Source organism: Ciona robusta, chromosome 7 (assembly GCF_009617815.1).
Source record: "Ciona robusta chromosome 7, ASM961781v2".
Classification (NCBI taxonomy): domain Eukaryota; kingdom Metazoa; phylum Chordata; class Ascidiacea; order Phlebobranchia; family Cionidae; genus Ciona; species Ciona robusta.
In genome coordinates this window covers 7,942,974-7,970,534 of record NC_143241.1, presented here as the reverse complement: position 1 = coordinate 7,970,534, position 27,561 = coordinate 7,942,974, and the positions used below count along the sequence as shown (strand labels likewise).

The window sequence follows — 27,561 nt, the reverse complement described above, 5'->3', positions numbered from 1 at the left end:
ATTTTTGCCTTAATCCCGGGTCTCATGCCATCTGCAGTGTAGGACCTCACCCATATAGAATAGAATGTGCGTATACAATATTAGGGTGATGGGTCGACTCTGGCCTAAATCTCAGGACCTGTGGTGTGTCGCACCGTGCGACCTCACCCATATAAAATATCTAAACGTTCAGCAGTTGTTTTAATATGTTCACTTAAGTGTGTATACAACAGAATGTCAAGTAAGCTTCTTGTAAAAATACGCAGTGAAATTAGAAGTTACAGTGTCAGGACCCTTACAATGAGCAGTATATGGCTACCTATATAAAGGTGGGAATGTTTGGTAGCTTAGAGTGGATGACATAACACAACAAGACATTATTTCAAAATATTTTAACCTAAAAAAAATCCAAAAATGTTTTTTCTCAAAAAAGTTTCAAAACAATTTTTTTCATAGTATGAATTATTTATGTCACTGTCATGCTTTGTTATGTCGTAAAAGAATAACAGGAACAATGGTCAAATATCAAATAAAATCTAATGTATGATTCAACACGATTTCGCAAAAAATAAAAGAAGAATAAAAAAGGTTGAAGTCCATTGTAAGAAACGCACAGTATTCCTACAGTTCGTACAACAATTGTGCTATTTTGGCTTGGAATTGATTATATATATAGTAGGGTGGGGTTAGACGGGACACCTTTAGCACATAAAATCAAAACATCCTAATCTTGTTTTAAACAATTAAAAAGGGTCTATGGGAGTCGTTAGAATACGATTATATATTTCTTTGAATGTTTTTTGTTTACTTTCAATTGGGACGAGGAAATAGAATGAAAATATGTCCTATCTTTCCCCGCCCCACTATAACTAAGCGTTCTAAGCTTTGGTGTTGTGAATGTTATTATGCTGTAACGGGGTAATGGTAATACTTTGGTCAAAATCTTAAGTCCTATGGTGTGCTTGCTGTAGGGCCTCACTCATATAGAGTATGCAGTGTGGTTATGACATCACAATGCAGCAAGTCATATCATAGTAATGTTTGTTGCATCATTTATATGTTAAAAAAAAAAGAAAAAAAATCTGGTTTACAATAAGAAATAACCCAATGACCTTAAGTAACCTCAGTGTAGGTATGTTTAGAGGTAACTTGAGTGCAAATGGCAGTTTAATGTGCAGCGTATGTTCAATATTTGTGTATAAATTGAACTGAAAACACGAATTTATAAAATAAAAACTTTCTTTCTTTTGCTTCTATTGGCAAACAGGAATATTGTTACGTCACAATGCTGTTGTTAAACCATTATTGTCTGAAAATTAAAACATTAAAATCAAATCCTGCAAAGTTGTGATGCAATAATGGTATTCATGACATCACACTTACTGATTCATCTTTTTCGTTCCGGAATCCCACAGGGGGTGGGGGAGTGTAGTCAGGCGTTTGTAATTCCCGCTTATGCGTTGGGGAGGGAAGGAGGGTCAACTCTGGGTCAAAGTTCACTTGGTCAGGATCTTCAACTATAGTTGTGTCGTTTAAATCGTCAACGGGGCTCGGGGTCGAACCCCGGCTCAAAAACTGAGGGTGGGGTGGTATTGGGGGCTTTGAGCCCATATTTGGTGGGGGGGCTGGGTTGGAGGGTTTAAAAGTTGACATTAATTTTGGTCTTGCGTTTAACTCAACGTAGCCTTTCTCTTGCTTCACTGGTTTCGACCGATGTTGTGTGTTTATATCGGATATGTACGACACTGCATATGGTGAGGGTTCGGTTGATGATGTCACACCTGATGACGTCATTGATGACATCACGTTGTTGTTCGCGTTAACGTTCTTCTCGTCACTAGGTGGGGTTGGTTTAAGTTTTAAAAACTCGGGTAGTTCAAGATGAGCTTTGGAGATTAAACCGCGCTGGTCGTGCATCGTGCTGCTTTGTAATGAAGACATTAAACTGATCAGTTCTGTGGGAAGAAGTAAGGATAAGTAAAGTTGAAATCTACTTCTATACCAAACATAATGTTAACTTGAATCAAACTGATCAGTTTGCTGAGAAAAGTAAGAAATTTTTTAGATGTGTTGGAATAAAGTTGGTTCTTTGCTGTTGTGCTATTGTATTGTGGATTTCTGACATAGAAACATTATACTTTTAACACAAAAATCATAATAACATATGATTTAAATAACATTTCACTCCCCAACACACATACCGATAACTCAAAATTTTTCTCTCGGTAAAAACAATAAGTTTATTCTGTTACTTTTGCTACACAATTTAAAATAATCTTTTTTGTCGCTTCATTATTCTTACCTTCAGTTTCTTGTTTATCAGGAATAGTAGATTTATAAGATTTCTGTGGCTGATTTCTGGTTACCTTTTCCTTCCCCAACTCACCTGTATTAAGCATTGTTAATAATAATTAACATTGTTTACATCACAATGATATGATTATGACATCACCTTTCTTATTATCAACAACAATCCTCATTCCATCCAATGTGGAAACTGGATTTTTCAAATTTAACCCAACATTGTCGGCGCTCTGTGATGTAATAATGGATTAGAAACATGTTTATTTGGTTTTCAATGTAAGGTTTTTTTATACTTGTATTCTACATGCCGGGAGATATGGGTGTTATGTTGGGGTAATGAGTCAAAACTGGCCTTAGTTCGAGGACTCATGGTTGTAGGACCTCACCCATATAGAATAGAATGTGCATATACAATGTTGGGATAATGGGCCAACTCTGGCTTAAATCCCAGGTCTCATGGCATGCCTTGCTGTAGAACCTCACCCATATAGAATAGATTGTGCATATACAATGTTGGGGTAATAATGGGCCAAGTCAGGGCTAAAATAGGTTCTTAAAAATGGATCCATCCAAATAGAATAGGCAACAAAAATCAACACAAACTCTAACATTCAATCACCAACAAACAAAATCCTTACATTTCTTGCTTCCATGTCTTCTAAATGTAAGTTATATTTCTGCAACACCGGCCTTAACACTTCATCAATGGGTTTGGTTGGCCTCGCTTTCACACCAACCGACCTTTGTACTGGGGGCATATCGAGACGGAACAATGAACGACGCTCTAAGACGATTGATTGACCGGCTGTGAACACAGAAATATTATGAAATCTGAACATAGAAATATTAGTATGTTCTGTATTTGTTTTTGCAGCTAGGTGTATCAAAATAGATCATTTGGCAATTGTTTTTTAGGGATATTTTTTGTGACCAACAGTCCATCTTTTAGAATTATCATAAAGTTAAGAAATCAAATCTTTAGATGTTGGCTTGCTTGTACACCTCTCGCCTAAAGCCACCAGTTGCATCATAACACACTGACACAGGAAAACAGTCAAGTTGCTAAACCAATTCTTGAACCTCATACCCCACAAAGAAACGGCCCAGTTGCTAAACCAATTCTTAAACCTTATACCCCACAAAGAACCACACCACAAACCACAACCCCTACCCCACAGTCCTCATGCCGACACACCTCCCCAACACTGACATATCAAGGCCCGAGATCATGGACGTCCTTTTCTTCCCATCACCGCCACAACCCATACACCAACTATATACCACACAGTAACACACATACTTTAATCAACCCACCCAAACAAAGGATATAAGTATGCTAGGATAATATAAATACCTAATTATTCTATAATACACATCTTCACCTAACACCCATATACCCAAATCCAACATCCTCGATCTCGTACACTAACCCTACCCCTCCCAACCTATTCATTGCCCCAGTACAACAAATACCCCTCCGCCTACAACCTTATACTCCACAGTACCACACCACACACCAAAACCCCTTACCTGATACTGACTTATCAAGGTCGAGCAACATACCGCACACAAACTCCTCACCCAACCAACAGATAATATCAAATACCTAATTGTTCAGTAATAAACACCCACCCAAGACTGATACATCAAGGTCCAACATCATCGGCCTCCTCTTCCTCCCATCATCTCCATCTTCCACGAGGAAGACATCCAGCGCTCTCAACCTAACTCCTCTTCTCTCTGACATATTTCCTATAACTTCTTCAATGGTGGCGCTTCCAGGTTTTTTAGCATACAATACAGTGGTTGATCCGTCCCATAAAGTGACATGGCAAACACGGGAACTATCGGGAAAATCGGGAGTGATTGAATGCAAGGGGAGGGAGCCTGACCTTGTTAGTTGGAGAAGGTTGCTGTGACCTTCTGACCCCGAGGACTCCTATGATGTAATATTGGGCATTGTTATGTAATTAATGGGTATTGTTTCAAGGTTACATATACATATATGGTTGCTGCCATATTACACAAGTTTGGAAGAGATCTTCTTCCAGTTTATTTGCAAAACCTGATGCCTTTTTTTGCCGAATGGCAGATAAAATGTCAGTTCTTTTTTATCACTAAATAAAAAAATGGCAGAAGATTTCTTTCAGAATTGTTACAAAATTACTCTGCTGTTGATACCAGATATAATGTAATAGTTCTTGGTAAAAACCTTTGTTTAAACAACAGTTTTTTTCTTTTTTTTATCTGCCAATGTATCAAAGAGATATCCCAGGATGGCAAAAAAAACTTTCCATTATAATAAAATTTGGAAAAAAACTAATTCCCAAAACATGTGATGCCTCCTTTTATTACAAACTAACAATAACCATTATGACATCACAACTCACCCTACTGGAACCCCCTCGACTTAACGAGCTTGCATTACTGCTACTACGATTGGTGAGTGTCTTGGAACGATCTGGAAAGAAGGATTTTATTTATATATGTTGTTGCTGACAGGCATATTATATTTGATACAAATATATATATATATATATATATACCATATACAGTATATACAGTATATATATATATATATAGTAGCTTGACTGGGTAGTTCCGGTCATTGACCTCTCCTTTAATTACTTTTTATTTTGAAACCTCTCCCTATAACTTATTCTGACTTAAAAAAGTTTAACTTATTGTTAACGGATTTATGCCGGGTAGAAAATACCAGGGTTGGCCTGCCCACCCTGCCACCCCAGGTTTGGTGCCTATTTACCACAAGTATAACTAACACATAATTTACAACTATCTTTAACAAAATTACCATGTATTTCAGTTACATTATAATTAAAATGAATAATTTACTTGGGAAAATCTGATTGTCACAATGCCTATTGTGAGCAATAATAGCTGACCAAATATAGAATAATAATAACTTCCTTATCATTACATTGTGACATAATTATGGCACTTATTTCATCATAATAACATACCAATATATTTAAAATTAGAACTCTTTCTATATTTTTAAACAAAAGCACTGATGCTTTAATTATTATGACATAATAAACTAATTGTTACAATCACAATATAGAGTGGGGAAAGATGGGACACATTTTCATTCTATTTTCTTGTCCTATTTGGTAGTAAACAAAGAACATTCGAAGAATTTTAAAACCGTATCTTTTATCTTTACGACTCCCATAGACAGTTGTTAATTGTTTAAAACATGATCAGGGTATTTAAATGTTATGTGACAAAGGTGTCCCGTCTTCCCCTACCCTACTATATCTATAGCAAACCCCCAACTAAAAAACACAGTATCCGGAAATCTTCCGTTTTGTCTATTTAGTCCAGATTTCGCTGCCGCATGCGGAACTCGGTAATGGGTTTGGTTTGCATACAACTTTACAGGCGAATTCGCATACCAGATACTGTGTACAGCCACACGTCTTACCCTACTCTACTATATTTCTGTTTAACCACTTAAATAGAAACTGAACATCAAAACTCCCCTAATAAGTTACCAAATATAAGATTTCTATACAACACCCTGTCCTAATTAGCAGGTCTACTGTAGGACATCATATAGATAAAATAGAAAATAAATAACAAATATAAAAACTCACTTTTAAAACCAAATAAACCTTTTCGCGAACTTTTGTTTCGTTTCACCTGAAAATAAAATAGAAATAACATAAATATAAAATAATTTCCATTTAAAATAGAAATAACATAAATATAAAAAAATCTATTTTAGCTATGTCAGTGATGTATTTGTTTTGTTTACTAGAATATGAATCATATTACGTTCCTAAACAATGAACACTGTGTCGCAACAGTCGTCCTGTGTGATGTCATATCTATGCGTGATGTCATAATTATGTGCGATGAAGACAATGCAAACAATTCATTTTAACTGTTCTAGTATTACTTACAATTAACCACTACATGTATATTACCATACACTATAACAATAATGTTAAAACAAATAAGTTTTTTTCTATGCTGCAATCACACCTATAACACAACAAACTTTTAAAAAAATATGATTTAGATATTTTGCGGCCTGTAAAAATCAAAGAACGCTACAGGAAAAAGCCAAAACTATTAAATACAGTGACCCTCTAAAAACTGATGTATGGACCATCTGAAACTGTTAGTTGGTCCGTGGATCCCAATTTGGGAACCACTGGTATAACACAACAACCAACATACCATGTCCCCTTTCCTCCTTAGAGTCCCCGCATCCAAACTCCTTGATGCTGGCCTTGATAGTGAACTCCCATCAAAGCTTGCAACATCTGATCCTCCTTCCTCCCCCACATCCAAGGGAAGAGTTCTTCCCTCCATCTCAGCTACCATGCATTGTCGGTATAATGTTGACTTGAGGAACCTGCTGTAACTGTCCAACTTCATCAGGGTGTAGACCTGCGTAGAGGGGGGGATAAGATGGCTGTTCGCAGTATATGACAGTACACAGTATCCAGCGTGCCAATTCGCTTGCGAAGTCGTATGTAAACCCATTTCTGAGTTCCGCATGCGGCAGCGAAATCCCGAAAAAAAAAACAGACAAAACGAACGAATTCCGGATACTGTGTACAGCCACCTTTAAAGGGGTTTGGGGTGTGGTTATTAACAACTAGATAGGGTTAAGACTGAAGGGTATGTATGTGAGCATATATACCAACAGCGTATAGACTTGAGTGGAAGAATTTTATAAAGAACTGTTTGTACTAGTTTTAACAACTAAAACGAACAAATGAATATATATAACAGGAGTTATTATTTCATACACTCCATGCTACTTTGTAGTTTCTCTCAAGTTTTTTTGGGTTGATTGAACATGCAAATTGAACATGCCATAAAACACTCTGAACTAGAACATTGAATGTTGAGTTGCTTTGCTCATAGACACATACACCCACAATGCTAGCAGCATATTACTTTGAATGGAGTAGGCTATGGTTGCGGTGTGAGTATTTTGCCAGACAATGTGTCTGAAGTACACTACTTTTTATACCATATGATTTGTTAAAAGGTTATTTACATTAAAGGTAGCTGTACACAGTATGTGGAATTCGGCCGTTTTGTCTGTTTTGTCCGGATTCAGTGTCGCATGCGGAACTCGGTAATAGGTTTGCACACGACTTCACATGCGAATTCGCACGGCGGATACTGTGTGCAGCCACCTTAAGCCTGGTAGCAAAAGTAATAGAACGTTACCAGAAGCATCTTAAATTAATTTACCTGATTTTGCTGGTTAATGAAAATGTCCGGATGCGGTTCAATTGTCAGTGCTTCCTCTGCCAGTTGTTGTCCATGGCTGTCGATATTGACTGGCATCACTGCAGTGGGGGATAGGAACCTATAAAGGAAATATTGAATAATTAGGTGCGGATATTCGGGAAAGATAAAAGCTTCAATATCTGGTGAGGTTTGTTTGGTAGCACCCTGGGTGTTGGGGTAATTTGGCAATAGATGCAGAACTAAATTTCAGGTCCCATGGCATGCCTCACTGTATGACTTTACTCATATAGAATAGAATGCGCATATACAATGTTGGGGTAATGGGCCAACTCTGGACTAAATCCCAGGTCCCATGGCATGCCTCACTGTAGGACCTCACCCATATAGAATAGAATGCGCATATACAATGTTGGGGTAATGGGCCAACTCTGGACTAAATCCCAGGTCCCATGGCATGCCTCACTGTAGGACCTCACTCATATAGAATAGAATGCGCATATACAATGTTGGGGTAATGGGCCAACTCTGGACTAAATCCCAGGTCCCATGGCATGCCTCACTGTAGGACCTCACCCATATAGAATAGAATGCGCATATACAATGTTGGGGTAATAGGCCAACTCTGGCTTAAATCTCAGGTCCCATGGCATGCCTCACTGTATGACCTCACCCATATAGAATAGAATGTGCATATACAATTTTTGGGTAATGAGCCAACTGTGGTCTAAACCCCAGGTCCCATGGTTTTTCACCCATATAGAACAAAAATAAGGTGCAAAATAAGTTTTAAGCGGCAGATTTGCATGTGGTAACTCGTAAGCAGGCACGAGGTGCATAAAACAGAACACCTGTTATAACGAGCGTCGTTGCCCTACATGTGAGAATAAATAAGTTACATACATTCTTTCCAGTGATTGCTATATTAGTTGCGAATTGCGATACATGTAGTATTCAGACATTTTATCGTCTGCGATAATATGACTAATGTCACCTATTTCTTACTATGGATGTCATGAGTCTAATACGCGTAAATTTTCACAGGAAGTATGACACGTAAAAGTTCATTATGACTCATCAATGAACAATGGATGAAATTTTTAACTCACAATCACTATTGTTTTAACATTATTACAGATTATATGCACCAAAAAATATTTTACATTACAATAACTCTTCTACCTGTCATAGATATCTTGTATTTGTTGTCGTAGTGACGCAGAATCACCCAATGGGGTTCGTCGTAATTTGTCACTTGCCTCCCAAAACAGAATATTTTCTTCGGAAAATTCTTTTCGAAGAAACTCCTGAAAAATAACAAAATTTACAAATTATACTGATATTCTATTCTATATGGGTGAGGTCCTACAGTGAGGCATGCCATAGGATCTGAGATTTAGGCCAGAGTTGACCTATTACCCCAACATTGTATATGCACATTCCATTCTATTTGGGTGAGGTCATACAGTGAGGCACGCTATGGGACCAGGGATTTATGCCAGAGTTGACCCATACCCCCAACACCCATGGTTCTACAACCAATTAGTGATCACTGGGTTGCAGCAATGCCTGTTAAGTGTCTTGCCCACGGACATATTCATATATCGAACTGAACCCAGTATGACATGAAAAAATAGGCCACAAAATTAAACAGTTTAGCCCAATGATAATGGTTTAAATTAAAAATTACCCAAATTCCACAAAAATATGAAATTGAACTGAGCGTAGAACCCCGTACCCTTCGGTTAAAATTAAACAGTTTAGCCCAAAAATACCCAAAATTTTAAAGTTTTCATTTAAACAATGGAACCAATCATTGTTACAGAATTCCACATGTGTGTGATGTCATAATATTTATGTTACATCTTACAAGATATTATGATGTAACAATGTGTGGATGACTAATGTGGGTTGATACTATGTGTCATATGACGTCATAATGTAAGCTATTACACAACAATATCCCAAATTATAAATATAAATGTCTGATTCAGAAAAGTCTCAACTATTTATTTAGTTTCTAGTCTCAACTATTTTTTAATTATAATTATAACAAAACAAATGAATGAAAATGTTAATATATTCACCATAAAGCAACGTTAAATACTACATTAGCTTATCCCTTGACAGATATAATTAATTGGTTGTTAAACAAGTCTGAATAATATCAATCAAGTTGTATGCAAACCTTATATGGTATTAAGTTAGTATATCCTTACACTGGTTGCAACGCTTTATATTTTACATTGTTTTAATGATACTATAATAGTTGGGGTAAGATAGGCGATATTTTCATTCTTTATCTTTAATTTAATTAATGTATTACCAGAACCCTCGAAATAAATGACAATAATTTAATATATATATATACATTACAATTACATATATCACAAACTTTACCTTAAAATAGATGACACCAAGGGGGTCTTCCAGCAGCCTTTCAAACGAAACAGCCCAATGCGAGATCCTCCCCGCAGCTTCTACTGCCTCCGATGATTGGGAAGCTCTTAGAGATGATCTTTGGTACCCATGGTCAAAGTTTCCACCGACCGCTCCGTTCATACAGCTCGGCAAGCTGGCGTTGCTTGCCAGACTCTCAACACTAGAGGCGCCACTGAGTCCATCTGGTTACAATTCGTTAATAGAAATATGAACTAAATATTTTATAAAAAAAAGCTGCAAAACAGAGCCTTAAAATAAGAAAATATTGGACATGTGTAACTTTGGGGTTTTGAAGGTATTGAAAGATTAACTGCTAGTCCAATTCTCATTTATCAATATTACATTTTTGAAACATTAATCAATTGTAATTTGTTTTATCATTTATCGATTTAATCAGTTTTCGCATTCACAAATGAAACAAACACAGAAACTCATGGCAGTCGTAAGAACACGGATTTATAATTCTTTAAACGTTCATAAATGTTCACTACTAAATGGGAAGAGAAAATAGACTGAACAGGTGTCCCATCTTCCCCCACTCTACTATACATAAACAGTAGTCATCCATAGTTTCCCATCTTCCCCCACCCTATTATACATAAACAATAGTCATCTATGGTGTCCCATCTTCCCCCACCCTACTATACATAAACAATGGTCATTCATGGTGTCCCATCTTCCCCCACCCTACTATACATACACAATGGTCATTCATGGTGTCCCATCTTCCCCCACCCTATTATACATAAACAATAGTCACCCATATACAAACATAGGACTCACCCTCATCTGGCATCGCAACATTCTGTGGAAGATGGAGTAATGAATGAGCTGCAGGTTGCAAACTTAAACTACGTGATTTATACCGAGTGTCGAGCAAATTCATTTTAATTTACGAAAAAAATAAAACTACAATTCTATAAAAACGGGTTTGAAAAAGTTACAATGAATAAATTTAAAACAGAAAATATATATCTTGCCATCAGCAAAATCTACATCAGTATATACACAATTATATTTAATTTCTACAAAACCAGTCACTATACATGTTACTCTAGCGGCATGGCCCATAATGTGCTTACAAATAGTCCTTCATAAATAAAAACAGCAAAAATATACTTATATTTATATATATTAGACATTTCTTCTGGCTGAAAGACCTTTTAAAAAATGTTTTAAACCATTTTGAACGTTTTTTTAGTCCAATTTTTACTTATATAACCTGTTACTCTACAAAACTGGTGTATATAATACTTACTGTATGTATAGACTTAGTTAGGGAAGCACCTTACATAATTATACTAGTATATATACATCATTCTATTTAATCTCTACATAACAACTTGTATCTCTATATTTGTATAAACTGTTACTTTATAAAACTGGTGTATAATACTATGCCTATTACTGGCTAACATAATTAGGAACTAGTATATACACAATGCTATTTAATTTCTACATAACCAGTTACTATGCATGTTACTTTATATAACTGGTGTATATAATACTATTCCTATTACTGGCTAACATATTTGAGTCAAGGAGTATATACACAATTCTATTTAATTTCTAGATAACTTGTTAGTCGTATGTCATAAATACAGGATACGGTTTGTTATGGTGTTGTAATAATCAGTAGAACCTTATTTCGCAAACAGGAAGGGACTACTTCCGTGAATAAGTTACAATGGTTTCAAAATTTACAAAGAATTTTCAGCTATATTACCTAACTCTATAACTTGTTGTATCTTTTTTACTTAGTAATGAGACAGAGTATGAGACAATGTCTAAAGCGACATGGCCCATTATGTGCTTACAAATAGACCTTCATAAATAAAAACAGCAAAAATATACTTAGATTTATATATATTAGACATTTCTTCTGGCTGAAAGACCTTTTAAGAAATGCTTTAAACCATTTTTAACGTTTTTTTAGAGTCCTATTTTTAAATTAATACTGTGATTTTTTGTTTTTACAAACCTTTTTTTTTGTTTGCAAATATTAAACACTTAAACAACTAAAACACATTAATTTATAACCCTACTCAAATATTCAACATTTTTGATTAATTTTCCTTCAAATCTGCATCCCTTTATTATGTCACAATGTACCAACAATAAACAAACAGTGTAGTAGCAAGTATATGACAACATAAACACGTGAATGACGCTTTATTACCAAACAATGTAACTTCCGCTTCCATGTTATAACGACACGGGATCACGTAACATGAAATTCTTCCTACTCACTTCATGACTAAGTTACTCAGATTTCTGTTCTAATGTTAACTAGTTCAAGGCTTGATGCTGTAACTTTAACGGATATGAAATCTCATATAAAAAATGTTGGTCCATTTATATCACAAATATAATTTAAAAATGCCAGATCTTATTCAGACTTTGGCCTGGCAGTTCTTTTTAATTCTACCTGATTACTTCTTGCATTTGATGCACTTAACATCTTTTTCCTTAATTTCAATCCTCCTCCACCTATATTACTATTTTAATTTATAATTCACAGTTTATTAGAAGACTTGTTTTACAACTAGAAACACAAATTACAAAAAAATATTCTATTTTTTTCTCTATATATAGCTATCTACAAAATGTCTCATTTCACTTTTGGGTCGAAACCCAGCGTCTGGAATAGCAGTGGTCTAGCCATATGTAACTTTCTGCATAGATTTTCCATTAAATGGCCTATTGAATAAGACAGCATTGAATAAGACAGCAGTATGTATTAAATCCCGTCAATGGTAAATAGATGGATTGAATAAACAGCTATACACAACTTATATCCTGTTTCCTGGTTATCTTGTTTATTTACTAATACACCCACTGTATTATGGCTAGAATTAAACGCATGCAATGTATGTCAATGCAACAAACTGCGTTCTATTTAAAAACGACTTTTTGTTTTAAAAAATTGTAAGTTTTGTAAAATGTGTTTAAAGTTTTATCCTTTTTTAATGTAAAGATTTTTAATGAAATTTTATTCTAGAAATTTATAAAAAATGAAATTTCTTCACTGCATTATTGCTGTAGGAAATAAAATGAACGTAATGCACTCCAACACACTGCATTCAGTTTAAAATTCTCTTGATTTATCAGACAGAATAAAATAATACATAAAACATAATTCTGGCTTCAAATATAATACATAATTCTGAAACTGTAATGTTCTGAAACCCTAAACTTTAGGTATCAAATATGCTACAAAAAATGCATTGCATTTAATGCTGTTTACTTAACTTCCAAGAGTTGGCCTACTACCCCAACACCCAGGGTGGCACAACACATTGACCACTGGGTTGAAGCAACGTATGTCCATTATATTGCAGAACACATGCATTGTCAATCATAAAAGTATCAAGCATTAAAAACAATATCCTTCACTTACAATGCAGGCACTTAACCACTAAGCTATGCCTCAGATCTTGCCACATACTAAACCGCCTGACTTACAGTGCTAAGCTGTAAGGTTCTATAATGTTTTCATATGCTAAAGTTACAAAAAAACAAAAATTTAAAAAATACGAAACTTTTAGAGTTTTAGCAACAATCTTCCCTTACCCTCCAGTTAAAAAGTTCATTTCCTAATTAAAATTTACCAAATTAATATAAAAAAAACTAATAATCACAAAAAAAATTACCATTTCGAAACGCATTGTCCTACTTTTACCCTTTAGTTAAAAAGTTCATTTCCTAATTAAAATTTGCCAAATTAATCACTGGTTGGTGGGCTATAACACTCCTGGCAAAGTTAAGCTTAAATTATAATTGCTGGTTAACTCATCGTTATCACATAATTGCGGGGTTACATTTAGGTGAAAGTTAGTATACATTAATACAGAACATTTAAATACTATTTCTATTTTCATCAGTACTGATCGCATGTATTATTTCTATGTTATAAATATAAGGTTTGTATGTCAAAAAAGGTTCAATACACACCAAGAAAAAAATAGTTATTTAAAAACAATTGATATGTATCACATTTTAGAATTTATATTAAAACATAAATTTTGATTTTGGGTGTATTGCCCCTTTAAACCTAGATCGCAATAAATATTTTCGGTTTAATATCTGACTTAACTTATAAGCCTTGAAGCTCTGGTCTTGCAAATTCATCCCTAACAGTGAGTTTGTCCTTCATGCAGTTTGTTAAGTCATAACACTCATTATCAATGTAACAATGACTTATACCAAATAAAGGATCTGACTCATAAACAATGCTAAGTAGAGCTTCCTATTATGACTTATAATGTAACACCTGCAACTAACTAGGTCAAAGCAATAAAACTTAACTAATACAATAAGAGAATGTGTAAAAATTAATCCCAATACACACACAACAGCCTATGGTATATATATGTATATATATGAGAAAATTGACAATTGTTTTCAATTTTTAATTAATTATAAAAATTAGACAAACACAACAGCCTAAGTAAATATATATATATATATATGACACAATTGTCTGATGTCTTTATTTTTAAAATTTTCGGTTAAAAATTTAAAACCTGGTACATTGTTGCTGCCGGGTATAAGCATATTATAGTTGTTTGCAAATCAGCTTTTCTGACAGGTATTTGACACAAATAATTTCCTTTTTTGAAAAATAATAACAAAAGACAAACACAACTGCCAATATTAATGACGAAATTGTCTCCGGTTTAAAAACTAAAACCATCTTCAGATATTGGAAATTATAAGACAATCGTGTTATATATATATATTTATACTGCTTTCATTGCATTTTTTTCTTATTTTTAAGTCTTTATTTTATTTTTCCTTTTTCTCTTCTAAACTAGACCGTCACGCATGACCGCTGATCCAAAACTGCCTGCTCTGATTGGTTTAACTACTCAACTGTAACTGTCATAATGGATTTGAATTGCATTCTAATGCAAGTTCAATCTGTCATATATTCTGTATGGGTGAAAAGTTCTACAGCGAGACACACGCAGGGACCTGGGATTTAGCCCAGGGTTGTTCCATTAGCCCAACATTGTATATGCACATTCTATTCTACATGGGTGAGGTTCTACAGTGAGGCATGCCATGGGATCTGGGATTTAAGCCAGAGTTGGTCCATTGCCCCAACATTGTATATGCACATTTTATTCTATATGGGTGAGGTCCTACAGTGAGGCATGCTATGGGACCTGGGATTTAAGCCAGAGTTGGTCCATTGCCCCAACATTGTATATGCGTATTCTATTCTACATGGGTGAGGTCCTACAGTGAGGCATGCCATGGGACTTGAGATTTAGGCCAGAGTTGACCCATTACCCCAACATTGTATATGCACATTTTATTCTATATGGGTGAGGTCTTACAGCCAGACACACGCAGGGACCTGGAATTTAGACCAGAGTTGGCCCATTGCCCCAACATTGTATATTAACATTCTATTCTATATTGGTGAGGTCTTCCAGCAAGGCATGCCATGGGGCCTGCGATTTAGACCAGAGTTGACCCATTGCCACAACATTGTATATGCACATTCTATTCTATATGGGTGAGGGTATTCTGCAGGGCGTACCATGGGACCTGGGATTTAGACCAGAGTTGGCCTATTACTCCAACATTGTATATGCACATTTTATTCTATATGGGTGAGGTCCTACAGTGAGGCACACGCATGGATTTAGGATTTTGGTCAGACTTGGCCCATTACCCTTAGGCCTTAATGTTATAATAACTGATCCTAAAAAAACATATACAGCAAATTCTTTTCTAAGTTACACTTTAAAATATATATGTATTTATGCACCTAATGCTCGCAGTCGAGTTATAACGTGGGTCTCTTCTTATATACCAAACACACATGGTGGATTCATACACCTCATGCTCACTGTCGAACGTGTATATACACCTCATGCTCACACGCGTGTATATACACTTCATGCTCACTGTCGAACATGTATATACACTTTATGCTCACTGTCGAGCGTTTATATACACCTCATGCTCACTGTCGAGCGAGTATATACACCTCATGCTCACACGCGTGTATATACACCTCATGCTCACTGTCAAGCGTGTATATACACCTCATGCTCACTGTCGAGCGTGTATATACACTTCATGCTCACACGCGTGTATATACACCTCATGCTCACTGTCAAGCGTGTATATACACTTCATGCTCACTGCTCAGACATTAACCTAGTCTACTTCAATACACACAGCACACAATAATAACGTAACAGGCCACTTACCTCAGTTGAACGGCTGATAACTTTACCCAACGTCACAAATCGACCGTGAAAGATTCGGTTACGTTTTCCTGTGCCGTGCGAAGCTTTATTCGTCTGCAATGTTTGGTAAAGTCATTGGTGGTAAAGTGTATTTTCTTTATGGGTGAGTTCATACAGCATGGCATGGAATTGGATTTAGGCCAGCAGTTATATGATAACCGAAACAGTAAAAATTTGAATGCATGATTTTATATATTACATGATTGTCTTGTAATTTCCGACACCTGAAGATGGCTTCAGTTATATGATAACTAAAACAGTAAAAACTTGAATGAAAATGATTATATGTGGAATCTGATTTACAACTTTGTTTTTAATGTTAGAAAAGGCTATTTGTGCTGAAAAGTCTGATTATATGTATTCTACATGGGTGAGGTTCTACAGTGAGGCATGCCATGGGACCTGGGATTTAGACCAGAGTTGGCCCATTACCCCAACATTGTATATGCACATTCTATTCTATATGGGTAAGGTCCTACAGTGAGGCATGCCATGGGACCTGGGATTTAGACCAGAGTTGGCCCATTACCCCAACATTGTATATGCACATTCTATTCTATATGGGTGAGGTTCTACAGTGAGGTACGCCATGGGACCTGGGATTTAGACCAGAGTTGGCCCATTACCCCAACATTGTATATGCACATTCTATTCTATATGGGTGAGGTCCTACAGTGAGGTATGCCATAGGACCTGGGATTAAGGCCTGCAGATATTTAATGATATGCTAGGCTATATTTTGTGCGGAGCTTAATTTGTCTGCAATCTTATTTTAATAGAAAAATAAGTAAATTTACTGTCTTTTTGGGTTGGTTAGTTCATAATAAAATATAAAGAACATAAGAAATGAACAAAAAAATAAATAAATATTAACATAAAAAAAACTCAGCAGAAAATAAAAGGAAGAAAAAGATATTAAAACATAAAATAACTGTAAAATATGTTGATCTTTTTGAATTACCGAATTGAAATTTATTGGGTAGTTTCTGTAATAAAAAATGTTTGATTTATAATTGTTCACTACTGACACCATGTGGATGGTTAAGTTGTATATTTATCTAACACTCGTTGTCTCTGCACACCGCTTATCAATTAGCTGTCAGAATTTTATGTATATTTTTTTGTTTAAAATTACCTTGTATGTTCAGTTTAATATTAAATTAATAAACCGTAATCAGGAAAACTGTACATGTGCCTATAAATACAACCAGTGGCGCAGCCAGAAAAAAAATGATGGGTTTAAAAAAATAAGGAGGGGTTTTTTAAAATTTAAAAAAAAAATTTTTAATTTTTTTAGGGTTAATTTTTTTTCAATTTTTTTTTTTTTGGTTTAAGGTCGCGACTCCCTAAACCCCCCCTCCCTGGCTGCGTCACTGAATACAACAGTGAAATTTCATGGCTCTTTCATTCTAAAAAAAACACCGCAAAGTTTAAGAACTTCTGGGTTTTATTACATAACCATTATACAGCATAAACCATATGATAACTTGTAAATACCTGATGTTTCTTTTCATATCTTCTGCTATCACCTGGTAAGTTGTGTCCATCTGTTCATAATATGCATTGTTACACCATACAACATGATAATCTATGGTTGCCATACCAACTACTTAAACATATTATCATAAACCTTAGCTTATGATTCATCCAAAAGTCGCAAAATCACTAATATACAAGATACAACATGATAATGTATGGTTGCCATACCATGTAAGTTTACCTTACTATGTTTAACAAATATATCTGCATTTTAAAAATGTAACCCCGAAAAAATCCTTTAACGTAATGGCAATGCAAAAGCAACCAGGTATCAAACGCCACATAATTCCTAAAGAAAATGAAATTCGCATAATACTAACCAGGAATTTAAGTCTGAGTTGGATCATTACCCCAACTTTTCATATGCACATTCTATTCTATATGGGTGAGGTTTTACAGTGAGGCACGCCATGGGACCTGAGATTTAGGCCAGAGTTGACCCATTACCATTACCCCAACATTGTATATGCGCATTCTATTCTATATGGGTGAGGTTTTACAGTGAGGCACGCCATGGGACCTGGGATTTAGGTTAGACCAGAGTTGCCCCATTACCCCAACATTGTGTATGCGCATTCTGTTCTATATGAGTGAGCCCTATAATGTGGCATGTCATTGATCCTGGGATTTAGACAACAGTTGGCCATTACCCGAACACTGCATGCGAAATCCTACCAATGATAATACTTACCAGGTATCCTATACTTCCCCATGCTTAACTTATGCATAGGGGGCGGCACCCTCGAGTTGTTGTTCGAATTTTCGCTGACTAATCCGCTCTGCTTCATTCGGTTGTCATGACGAATCAAGTTTTGCTGACTAAGCATGGCGACGTTGCGTTCTTGGGCAGTGAGAAGTGACGACTCACCGTGTAACTTTTGATGACTCATAATACCCTTTCATTAAAAATATCAATTATTTTTCAAAAAATAAAAAAATATAAAAAAAACGGAAAAATAATCCCCATTAGTATAACATGCCTACAGCACAAAAGATTGGGCTAAGAGTTTAGCCAGAGTTGGCCTATTACCATTTTATCGAAACAAACATATTATCCAGAAGCAAAAGTTTAGAAAACATTTTTTTAACTGTATATTTACATTTTAAAACATTAACGTTAAAACTAAAACTTCTCAAAACCAACATAGAAATCATATTTACTGAGCTTAGATGTTTGTCCGATGGCTGGGGTTTTGTAGGGAACGAGAAATTTGCTGCAAATAATAAACATTATGATGAAATATTGTTAATGTTTCAGTGCATCGATTATACTTTATTAGTATTTATCTTTTTTATTTTTAATAATTTATAAGTTTTGGGTTTTTATTATTTTAATCAGTTTTTTATGTAGCCTATTTATTTTATTTAATTAAGTTTTACCCTTGTTATATTTAAAACAATAAAAAAAGCATTTTTTATGTTATTTCTATTTCTTACTTTCGCTTTGCTTGCTTTGTTTCTTCGCTGCTTCCTGATTGGATGAAAATAAAGCGCGTGGACTCAACCGTGACCCTTCATCCGTGCTACTGGGGAGGAAAAGAATTAACATGAAAATTGAAGCATAATTGTTTTGAATTGGGGTTGAAGTGAGGCATGCCCAGTGACTGCCTGTTGCTCCAAATAGAAGGTAAAACTTCCATTGACTTAGAATGTAGGTCTGGGGGGCAAAATGATTCTTGCATAGATAACTTGAACGGATTATTCTTGGGTTGTGAAGCGATCCGGGTATCTTTACCAGCGTGACACTGTTGCCATTTGCAAGAATCATTTTGCTTTAAAAAGGTTTGTTTGTGGTGGTTCAAAATAAATAATAGTTTCGGAACTAACTGTTGACCCAAGAAAACACCTGAGACCTGGGATGTAGGACACACAGGGTGTTACTGTTAACATTTAGACCTCTCTATATCAGTTTTTCACTCATTACTGTTTAAAGTTGTGAAGTATTTCTTGCAATCGTAAAACAGAGATTAAAATTCAAATCAAAACACCTAACAGCCCAATTACAAGTTTTACCCTGACTAGCATAGCAACAAGATGTAATAACTTAATTATATGGTTAGTAATCCCATTATTATGCCATGTTGATGTAACAATGGCCTATTGTTTCCAAACAAAACATAACATTCCTCTCATTGGTTGGTTAATGCTATCATAACAGTGATTGTTTTGAAACAATGGTGTAGTATGACACACAATGGGCAATAAATACAATGAACAAATGGACAATGGATGGGACTATGTTTCACAATTCCCATCCTTACACAACTATGGGACATGTGTGGTCATAAACACCCATATTATACACTGTTGTGATTTGTAGTGGTATTGTTACATCATACTACACACGCAAAGCTTCTCATGCCCTAGGTCAGAAGTCAAGATCTTAAAATGTTTCACCATTTAGTTTGGTTGGGTCGCCTACTATAGGCGACAATTCTGGGGTGGCAAGGTGGGCAGGCCACCCCTGAAATTGCCTGCTTTGCAATAATCAGTAAAAATAATGAACTTAAGTTATTATTTCATAGTGCAGTGTTCAACTATCCCTGCCTCCCCTGTGATTTAAAAAGTTTGGTGCCTGCTACAGTGGTTTCCAAAGCCTTTTGACTGTTGTTGTCTATTCATGATTTTATTACATGCTTACAAAATTATTCGAAATGAAGTTTGGAAAATCTGGTCGCTATTTGATTTGGTTGGGTCGCCCACTATAGTAGTTACTAATGCTTTTGAGTGTTATTGTAAAGTTAAACCTGTGGTATGTATGGTATATTAACTCCCATGTTTTACATGTTATTATGATGTTGTGTTACAATATACACCAGTGTTTCTTGGAAAGATAGGTTGAGAAGCACTGTTTTAATCTTAAATATTAAACTTATAAACATAAAATATTAAAACAAATACATTAAAATTTTGGTCAGTTAAAAAATGAAGTATTCTGTTAGTTTTGCTACCAGGCGTAATGTAAATAATCTTTTAAAGGCTCATCTGGTATGAAAAATACTCAAGTCCTTCAGTATTGTACGAAACATCCAAAATAAACTACATTTTTGATACCAGATTAGCCATTGAAAGATTGGGTAACAAAAATAAGCCTTGTTAGACGCTTAAACTTAAAAACATAAAATACTAAACCAGATACCTGGAGGGTTTACGTTCTGCTTTCTTCGTTGTTTTCTCGCTGTTTGACGACCATGACAGTCGACCACATGGAGGCAGGCTTGATTCACCCCTCGTTAGTCGCGCATGAGAGATTTGACTATAATCCACGATGTGAACGCTAGAAGCTGATTGGTCGTCTTTAACTGCAACATAGATATCATATTAATAATGAAAAAATAAAATTTTCAGTAAAAAATAACAAAATTTACCTGTAACAGATATAGTATTAAATAAATAATTTTAAATTAAAATATCTCATATGGGGCAATTAAATTAAAAATGTCAGTTAAATACAACCTAATTTATTATAAAATAACCCCTGTGAAAACTGGTGTAGTCAATTCAATTCAATACATAACCTTGGTTGTAACAACAATATATAGCTACTAATCAGGCAATTAAACAACTGGCTATCTTTCTTTTCAACCATATATAAATACTCCCAAAATTAACTTAACAAAAAAATAATAATATAAAGCTAACTTATAGTTAACAGGCTACTAATCGGGCAATTAAACAAGTGGCCATATTTTTAACCAGATGTAAATATTCCCAAAACTAACTTCACAAAAAAATAATATGAAGCTACTTTACAATTAACAGGCTACTAATCAGGCAATTAAACAAGTGGCCATATTTTACCCAGATGTAAATATTCCGAAAACTAACTATAATATAAAGCTAACTTACACTTAACAGGCTAATAATCGGGCAATTAAATAAGTGGGAAATGGCCATCTTTCTTTTCAAGCAGATGTAAATATTCCCACACTCACCTATTCCACTGTCCACTGTTGTGTTGCTGATAATACTTGTGTTTCTCATGGAAGGTTTCTCTCCAACCTGCGTGGTATATAATAAGCGAACCACAGCGAGAATACTTCGTGGGTTCTTGGGAAATTCGACGCAGTCGCCGGTCTCGATGTTGGTGGAACACTCCATACCAAACCTGGGGGGAATTAGTGGATCATTTCAAATTATTATGGATGAAACCAACTTATTTACAACGATGTAACAGATATTTTTGTTTTTTGTTTTCCATGCAACGACAGTCGTGATTTTCACTGATTTTCAACAAAAAACTTTTTTGTTTTTTTTAAGCAGAAAATCAGTTGTGGGAAAACGAATTGTTAGATACAGTTGCCCACAATACCAATGGTTTTGGAAAATACAAATAAAGAGCAAATCAAATAATTAAATTAACAAAGAACGAAACATTGATTTTTAATAAAAACTACAGCCATTTTTAAATGAAAGAAGACTCGTTCTTGGAATAAAATTTAAGGGCAAATAAAAATAACTAAATTACCAAAGAATATTCAATAAAAAAGTCAATAAAAATCATTTTTATTTATTCAAACATAGTTAGTTGTATAAATAAAAATGACACCCCTTTGCCAAATACTGCAATAAAAAGATCCATACACCTTATTTAAGCAAATATAACACCCATATTCTTGAGAACAAAGTTTACACCAAAAACAAAGTTTAAAGGCCTATATTTGCATTGTAAAATTGAATAAAATAGCTTAGCTTTAAGAACAAACAGTTTTTCTTTATTTTTTTTCACAATTGGCTTCTGTCTATTGGCTACTGTATGAATGTGAAAATTTACAAAAACTGCAACTTAGTTCTGAAGTAAAATGCAATAAAGTGCATATATTCACATTAAATTCAAAATGATTTAGACCATTACCCCAACAACACACAAAAATGTGCTTAGTTTTCTATGGGTGGAAACTGGAAATTAAACATCAAACTGATACAAAAGATGGGGCAACACAATCCTCTAACCTTTTCACCCCATAGCATAACCAAACACCTAAACACACATAGTCACCTCTTAGCTTTCTCCTCGTGCATTGAATGTGAGCTTATGTCAGGATCCACCATAAACATGTGACAAGATGCCCGCGTGATGAAGGAGATGTGAGGGTTCTCTATATCCTGTATGGGTAATGTACAAGCATTTGGTAATATACAAGTATTACCAATATCCTTTATAAATGTCTTTCACCTGGCGCCGTGGCATAGTGTTTAGCACGCCTGTCTGTAACCCAGAGGTTTTGGGTTCAGGCTTGACGCTGCTACCATTGTGGGCGTATGTGTCCTTGGGCAAGACACTCAACGGCAATTGCTCCAACCCAGTGGTCACTAATGGGTTGTCCAAATTATTAGCCATACACAAAAAAAATAATCACCCACAAAGTAACATACATGGTAACTCGTAAACTGGCACGAGGTGTTAAACCCGTGTGATAACAGCTGTCGTTTTCCGACCACACGGGGATAAAGTAAGTTACATTCATTCTTTTTAATTCTCTATATCCTGTGTGTGTGGAAATGTTAACAATATTCTTTAGAAATCAATAAAACAGTTCAGGAATTTGAAAATTATAGGTGACTTGAAAATATGCTGAAGTGGGCCTTGAACTCAGTAACCTCTACTTACAAAGTCAACAAATACTCACTTGTGAAGTAACCAAACAGAAGAACCTCGCATCCTCTGGACATAAAGAACAAAATCTTAGTTTCTCTGATTTATAAACTGCTATGATGTCACCATCAGCATTCAGTAGTTTCACACCTGACTGTGTGACCTGTATAATGACCATTGTTAAGTAATAAGGTAGAGGTTCCCTATGTTTAAAAAATATGAATGTAACTGTATTTTAACAATGTCACCCCAGATTTTACCCTGCTGTTAGGTGTCTATACAAACAAGCAGAGCCAAAGTATATTGCATTCACCACATTAATCAATGAGGTTTCCTATGTTTGACAACTATAAGTATTTTAACAATGTCACCCCAGGTTTTAAACTGCTGTTGGGTGTCTATACAAACAAGCAAAGCCAAAGTATATTGCATTCACCACATTAATCAATGAGGTTCCCTATGTTTGACAACTATAAATGTAACTGCATTTTAACAATGTCACCCCAGATTTTACCCTGTTGTTAGGTGTCTATACAAACAAGCAGAGCCAAAGTAGATTGCATTCACCACATTAATCAATGAGGTTCCCTATATTTGACAACTGTGAATGTAAGTTGTAACTGTATGTCAGTATGCCTAAAAATGTTACACCCAATATTTTAATAATTCAAGGGTTTATAAATAACAGGTGAGCACTAAGCATACACCTTGTACTTGCTTGCTTTCGTAAGTTATAATTTGAATAAATTTTGCATGTCAGGAACATTGCAATAACATTTTATTTAAATATTCACAAGGTAAACATTGATGTTATTACACTTATGCATAATTTATCTGTTAAAACTAAGACACAAGTGTCTCCCTAAAGATTTGTAGGACAGTATCCCAGAATTATAATTTATAAAAAATGCTTCCTATAAATGAAACTAAAATATTAATTTTAAATAATTTATGTTGGAAAACAAGACTTATCCCTAAAGATTTGTGAAACATTATTAGACAATTATAATCCTTAATAAAAAAAGGTTATTATGATTTTAAACAAAAATAATTATACGTATATATATATATGTACATATATTTTTTTTTTTTAATTAATTTTTTTATTTTTATTTTTAATGGTCAACACTGAAAATATCTTTCTGGCAACACTGTTAATTATAAACCAAATTGCTGTTGGCACATTTATTATTGATGTTAACTTGGAACAAAAGTTTAATAACTAAAGCTTATGCACATAACATAACAATAATCCCACATCCCCGGTCGTACGTGTTAGGGTTATGGGCCAAATCTGGCCTAAATCCAAAGTCCTGGACAAGGACCTCACCCACACAAAATAGAACAAAATACAATACAATAACATTAACACTAACAGCCAAATTAACCCTGGATTAATCTGGCCTAAATCCCAGGTCCTCAACAAGGTCCCCACCCACACAAAATGGAATAGAAAATAAGACAATAACAGTAATAGCCAGGTTAACCGTGTATTTTTCTGGCCCAAATCCCAGGTCTTTCACAAGGACCCCATCCACAAAGAATACAATACAATAACACCAAGACTGCAATAGCCATATTAGCTCTGTAAAATTTTACCTTGAGCAAAACTCTTTGGTGAATATGCTGTTCCACCCTCAGCCTATGCACACATCCTCGTACAGCTTCAAGGCTTGCATCAGGTATCGTAGATGGTGTCGTCGGTATCTCCACAGTGCCAAGATAGGCTACTACAGCTTGCACCATTACCATGCTCGGTAGAGGTGGTAGATCAGATGAGACCTGGGTCGTATGCTTATCTGGTGTGATAGTTGACATATTCTTGAATATTTCACCCGAATATAAATCTTTAAGCACTTTGTCCGTCCTGCTGAAGCTTGGTGCCGTGCGGGACCTCAGAGTTGATAATTGTGCAAGGTGGTCTATGGTGGTTTGAATATATTAAACAATCTCATTATAATATTTGCTTAATATCAACGACAATAAGGTATAGGTCTAGCTGCAAATAAAATACATCTTTCATTTTGCGAATAATTTGCACTTTGCTGACATCTATTTTTTTAAGTGTCAAAAAACAATATATGTATAATAACATTTAATTTGGTTGCAGCACTTTATACAGGTGTGAAGCGTTTTTATTGTGTTTATACAGGTTAAGTTGTGATCGGCAATTTAATTTTTTCGACGCAATTTTACAAAGCGTTATCAAAACAATAACCTTAAATTGGTTGCACCACTTTTCACAGGTGTTTATATAAGTTAAGTTGTATTTGACCGACACTTCAGTATTTTTGACAGCTAGTTTCACAAAATCCCAGGTTAGTTTTAGATACAGATCCAACCTAAATTTAAACTTTAATACAATAACATCCCTTTACCTGAATTATCTTGTTCTTTGGTTGCTGGAAAGTCCAAAGATTTACAAACTCCTAGAAACAACGCACCAGTGGATATTCCTAGATGGAAAAATGAATTATTTCCGAAACATGCAAACAGTTATACAGACGCTTGGGTAAAAAATATGTTATAAATATAATATTATTTAGGCAAGTGTTCCATTTATTTGTATTTATTATTCAGATATTCACTATACTAAAATTTGCATAACCTGTTTTGACTTTTTGCTACTGGCCAAAAAATAACGAGAGAGTTTTAAAGTACCACAGTTCAACTGTATATGCTTATACCTGTTTACATAGTATAAGTATCTAAAACGAACAGTTTTGGATAAAAATAAAAACAGAATTTGATCAGTGTAACATGCTAATAGCATGCTGTAAAATCCTATAACATCTAGCGCAAAAGTTGTATAAAATAACTAGATTGGGATTTGCATAGTCTGCAACTATTTACATTCACAGAATTTTGACACAAACTTGGTTAAACTTTAACATACCGATTAGTCGGACAACATCTTCATGGTTTGACGTTGAAACATCGCTCCCATTGACAGATATTACATAATCCCCAACTGTTAATCCTATTTGTTCTGCAGGGCTTGCTTGCACAACCCAACTCACAAAGCTGGGACCCTGTGGTTAAGGAATGGGAATGTTAATATTTAATTAAATAATTATACAGAAGGATTTAAAGCAAATATCCAAACAACACAAGACCTCACCCTTGTAGAAGGAAATATAAATTATTGAAACTGAGTGTCTATAAACTGCCTCAGTGGGGTCTAGATGGTAGCACCCTGGGTGTTTGGGTAATAGACCTACTTCCCAGGTCTCAGGTGTGCCTCACTGAAGACATCACCCTCATATAATAGAATCTCTATTATTAAGTGTCTATAAACTGCCTCAGTGGGGTCTAGATGGTAGCACCCTAGGTGTTGAGGTAATATACCTACATCCCAGGTCTCAGGTGTGCCTCACTGAAGACCTCACCCTTATAGAATAGAATTTATATTATTGAGTGTCTATAAACTGCCTCACCGGGGTATAGATGGTAGCACCCTAGGTGTTGAGGTAATATACCTACATCCCAGGTCTCAGGTGTGCCTCACTGAAGACCTCACCCTTATAGAATAGAATCTATATTATTGAGTGTCTATAAACTGCCTCAGTGGGGTCTATATGGCAGCACCCTGGGTGTTGGGGTAATAGACCTACATCCCACGTCCCGAGCTTCATAAAATATTAATTATTTCACACAGAAAAGCAATTATTCCAAACTTACCTGGCCAGATAAAGTGAATCCGTAGCCACTTTTACCACGAGCTATTTCAATAATCCTCGTGCCTTCGTCAACTTTCCGGTGTTTAATTCGCATCATAGACATTATTATTACTCAGCATAATCAAACAGCAAACATATTTCTATTTTAATCCTGAAAAAAATGCAAAACTTTTAAAAAGACATTTATGGTTTTCGCTCATTTTTAAAGTTATTATTCCACAAGAAAAGATAATTATTTTTATATAAAATATACAGTGGGTATCAGTGAGAACTAAGGAATATTTTAAGGCCAATTTTTCAATTCCCACCAGCTAAAGCAATATTACGAATCTGTTTATACAAAAAACACAAAAGCTTTGTAAGGATTATAACTCTTCTAAGCCAAAAGATCCTCTCCTCTAAAATATACAATATGCATTATGCCTGGCAGAAACCGTATATATATATTTACATCTATGTGACGATGTCTGGTTTTTGGCACTACAATAGCAACAGCATATAAGTTTAGGAAACGGAA

At 35.0% G+C, this 27,561-nt stretch overlaps 1 protein-coding gene across 3 annotated transcripts; it reads right to left on the bottom strand.

Annotated features, from left to right (window-relative positions):
* Positions 1-161: 161 nt before the first annotated feature.
* Positions 162-27,216, bottom strand: LOC149734422 (regulator of G protein signaling 12-like). 3 transcript variants are annotated; one of them, XM_089881049.1, is made up of 26 exons: positions 27,046-27,216; positions 26,261-26,396; positions 25,743-25,820; positions 24,964-25,286; positions 23,399-23,527; positions 22,768-22,874; positions 21,704-21,876; positions 20,908-21,070; positions 19,206-19,294; positions 18,930-18,982; positions 18,460-18,664; positions 17,727-17,776; positions 16,191-16,283; positions 10,744-10,765; positions 9,919-10,142; positions 8,701-8,825; positions 7,522-7,639; positions 6,490-6,702; positions 5,901-5,946; positions 4,674-4,744; positions 3,916-4,222; positions 2,922-3,088; positions 2,432-2,513; positions 2,282-2,365; positions 1,363-1,934; positions 162-1,288 (listed from the first exon to the last, which is right to left on the bottom strand). In XM_089881049.1, the coding sequence occupies exons 1-26, from the start codon at positions 27,145-27,147 to the stop codon at positions 1,274-1,276; spliced, it is 3,747 nt and encodes a 1,248-aa protein (XP_089737175.1). In that variant the 5' UTR covers positions 27,148-27,216; the 3' UTR covers positions 162-1,273. The 3 variants fall into 3 exon arrangements, with proteins under 3 accessions (XP_089737175.1, XP_089737174.1, XP_089737176.1); XM_089881048.1 differs by having other exon boundaries at positions 162-1,934; XM_089881050.1 differs by having other exon boundaries at positions 162-1,934; positions 19,206-19,291.
* Positions 27,217-27,561: the final 345 nt, after the last annotated feature.

Bases quoted from the DNA above. Each gene is read 5' to 3' on its own strand.
- LOC149734422 (XM_089881048.1), bottom strand. From the start codon at position 27,147: ATGTCTATGATGCGAATTAAACACCGGAAAGTTGACGAAGGCACGAGG. The intron at 6,703-7,521 runs GTAAATTAATTT...CCCTCTACGCAG, and splicing joins TCATTAACCAGCAAAATCAG to GTCTACACCCTGATGAAGTT. The intron at 2,366-2,431 runs GTGATGTCATAA...TGCTTAATACAG, and splicing joins TGTTGTTGATAATAAGAAAG to GTGAGTTGGGGAAGGAAAAG.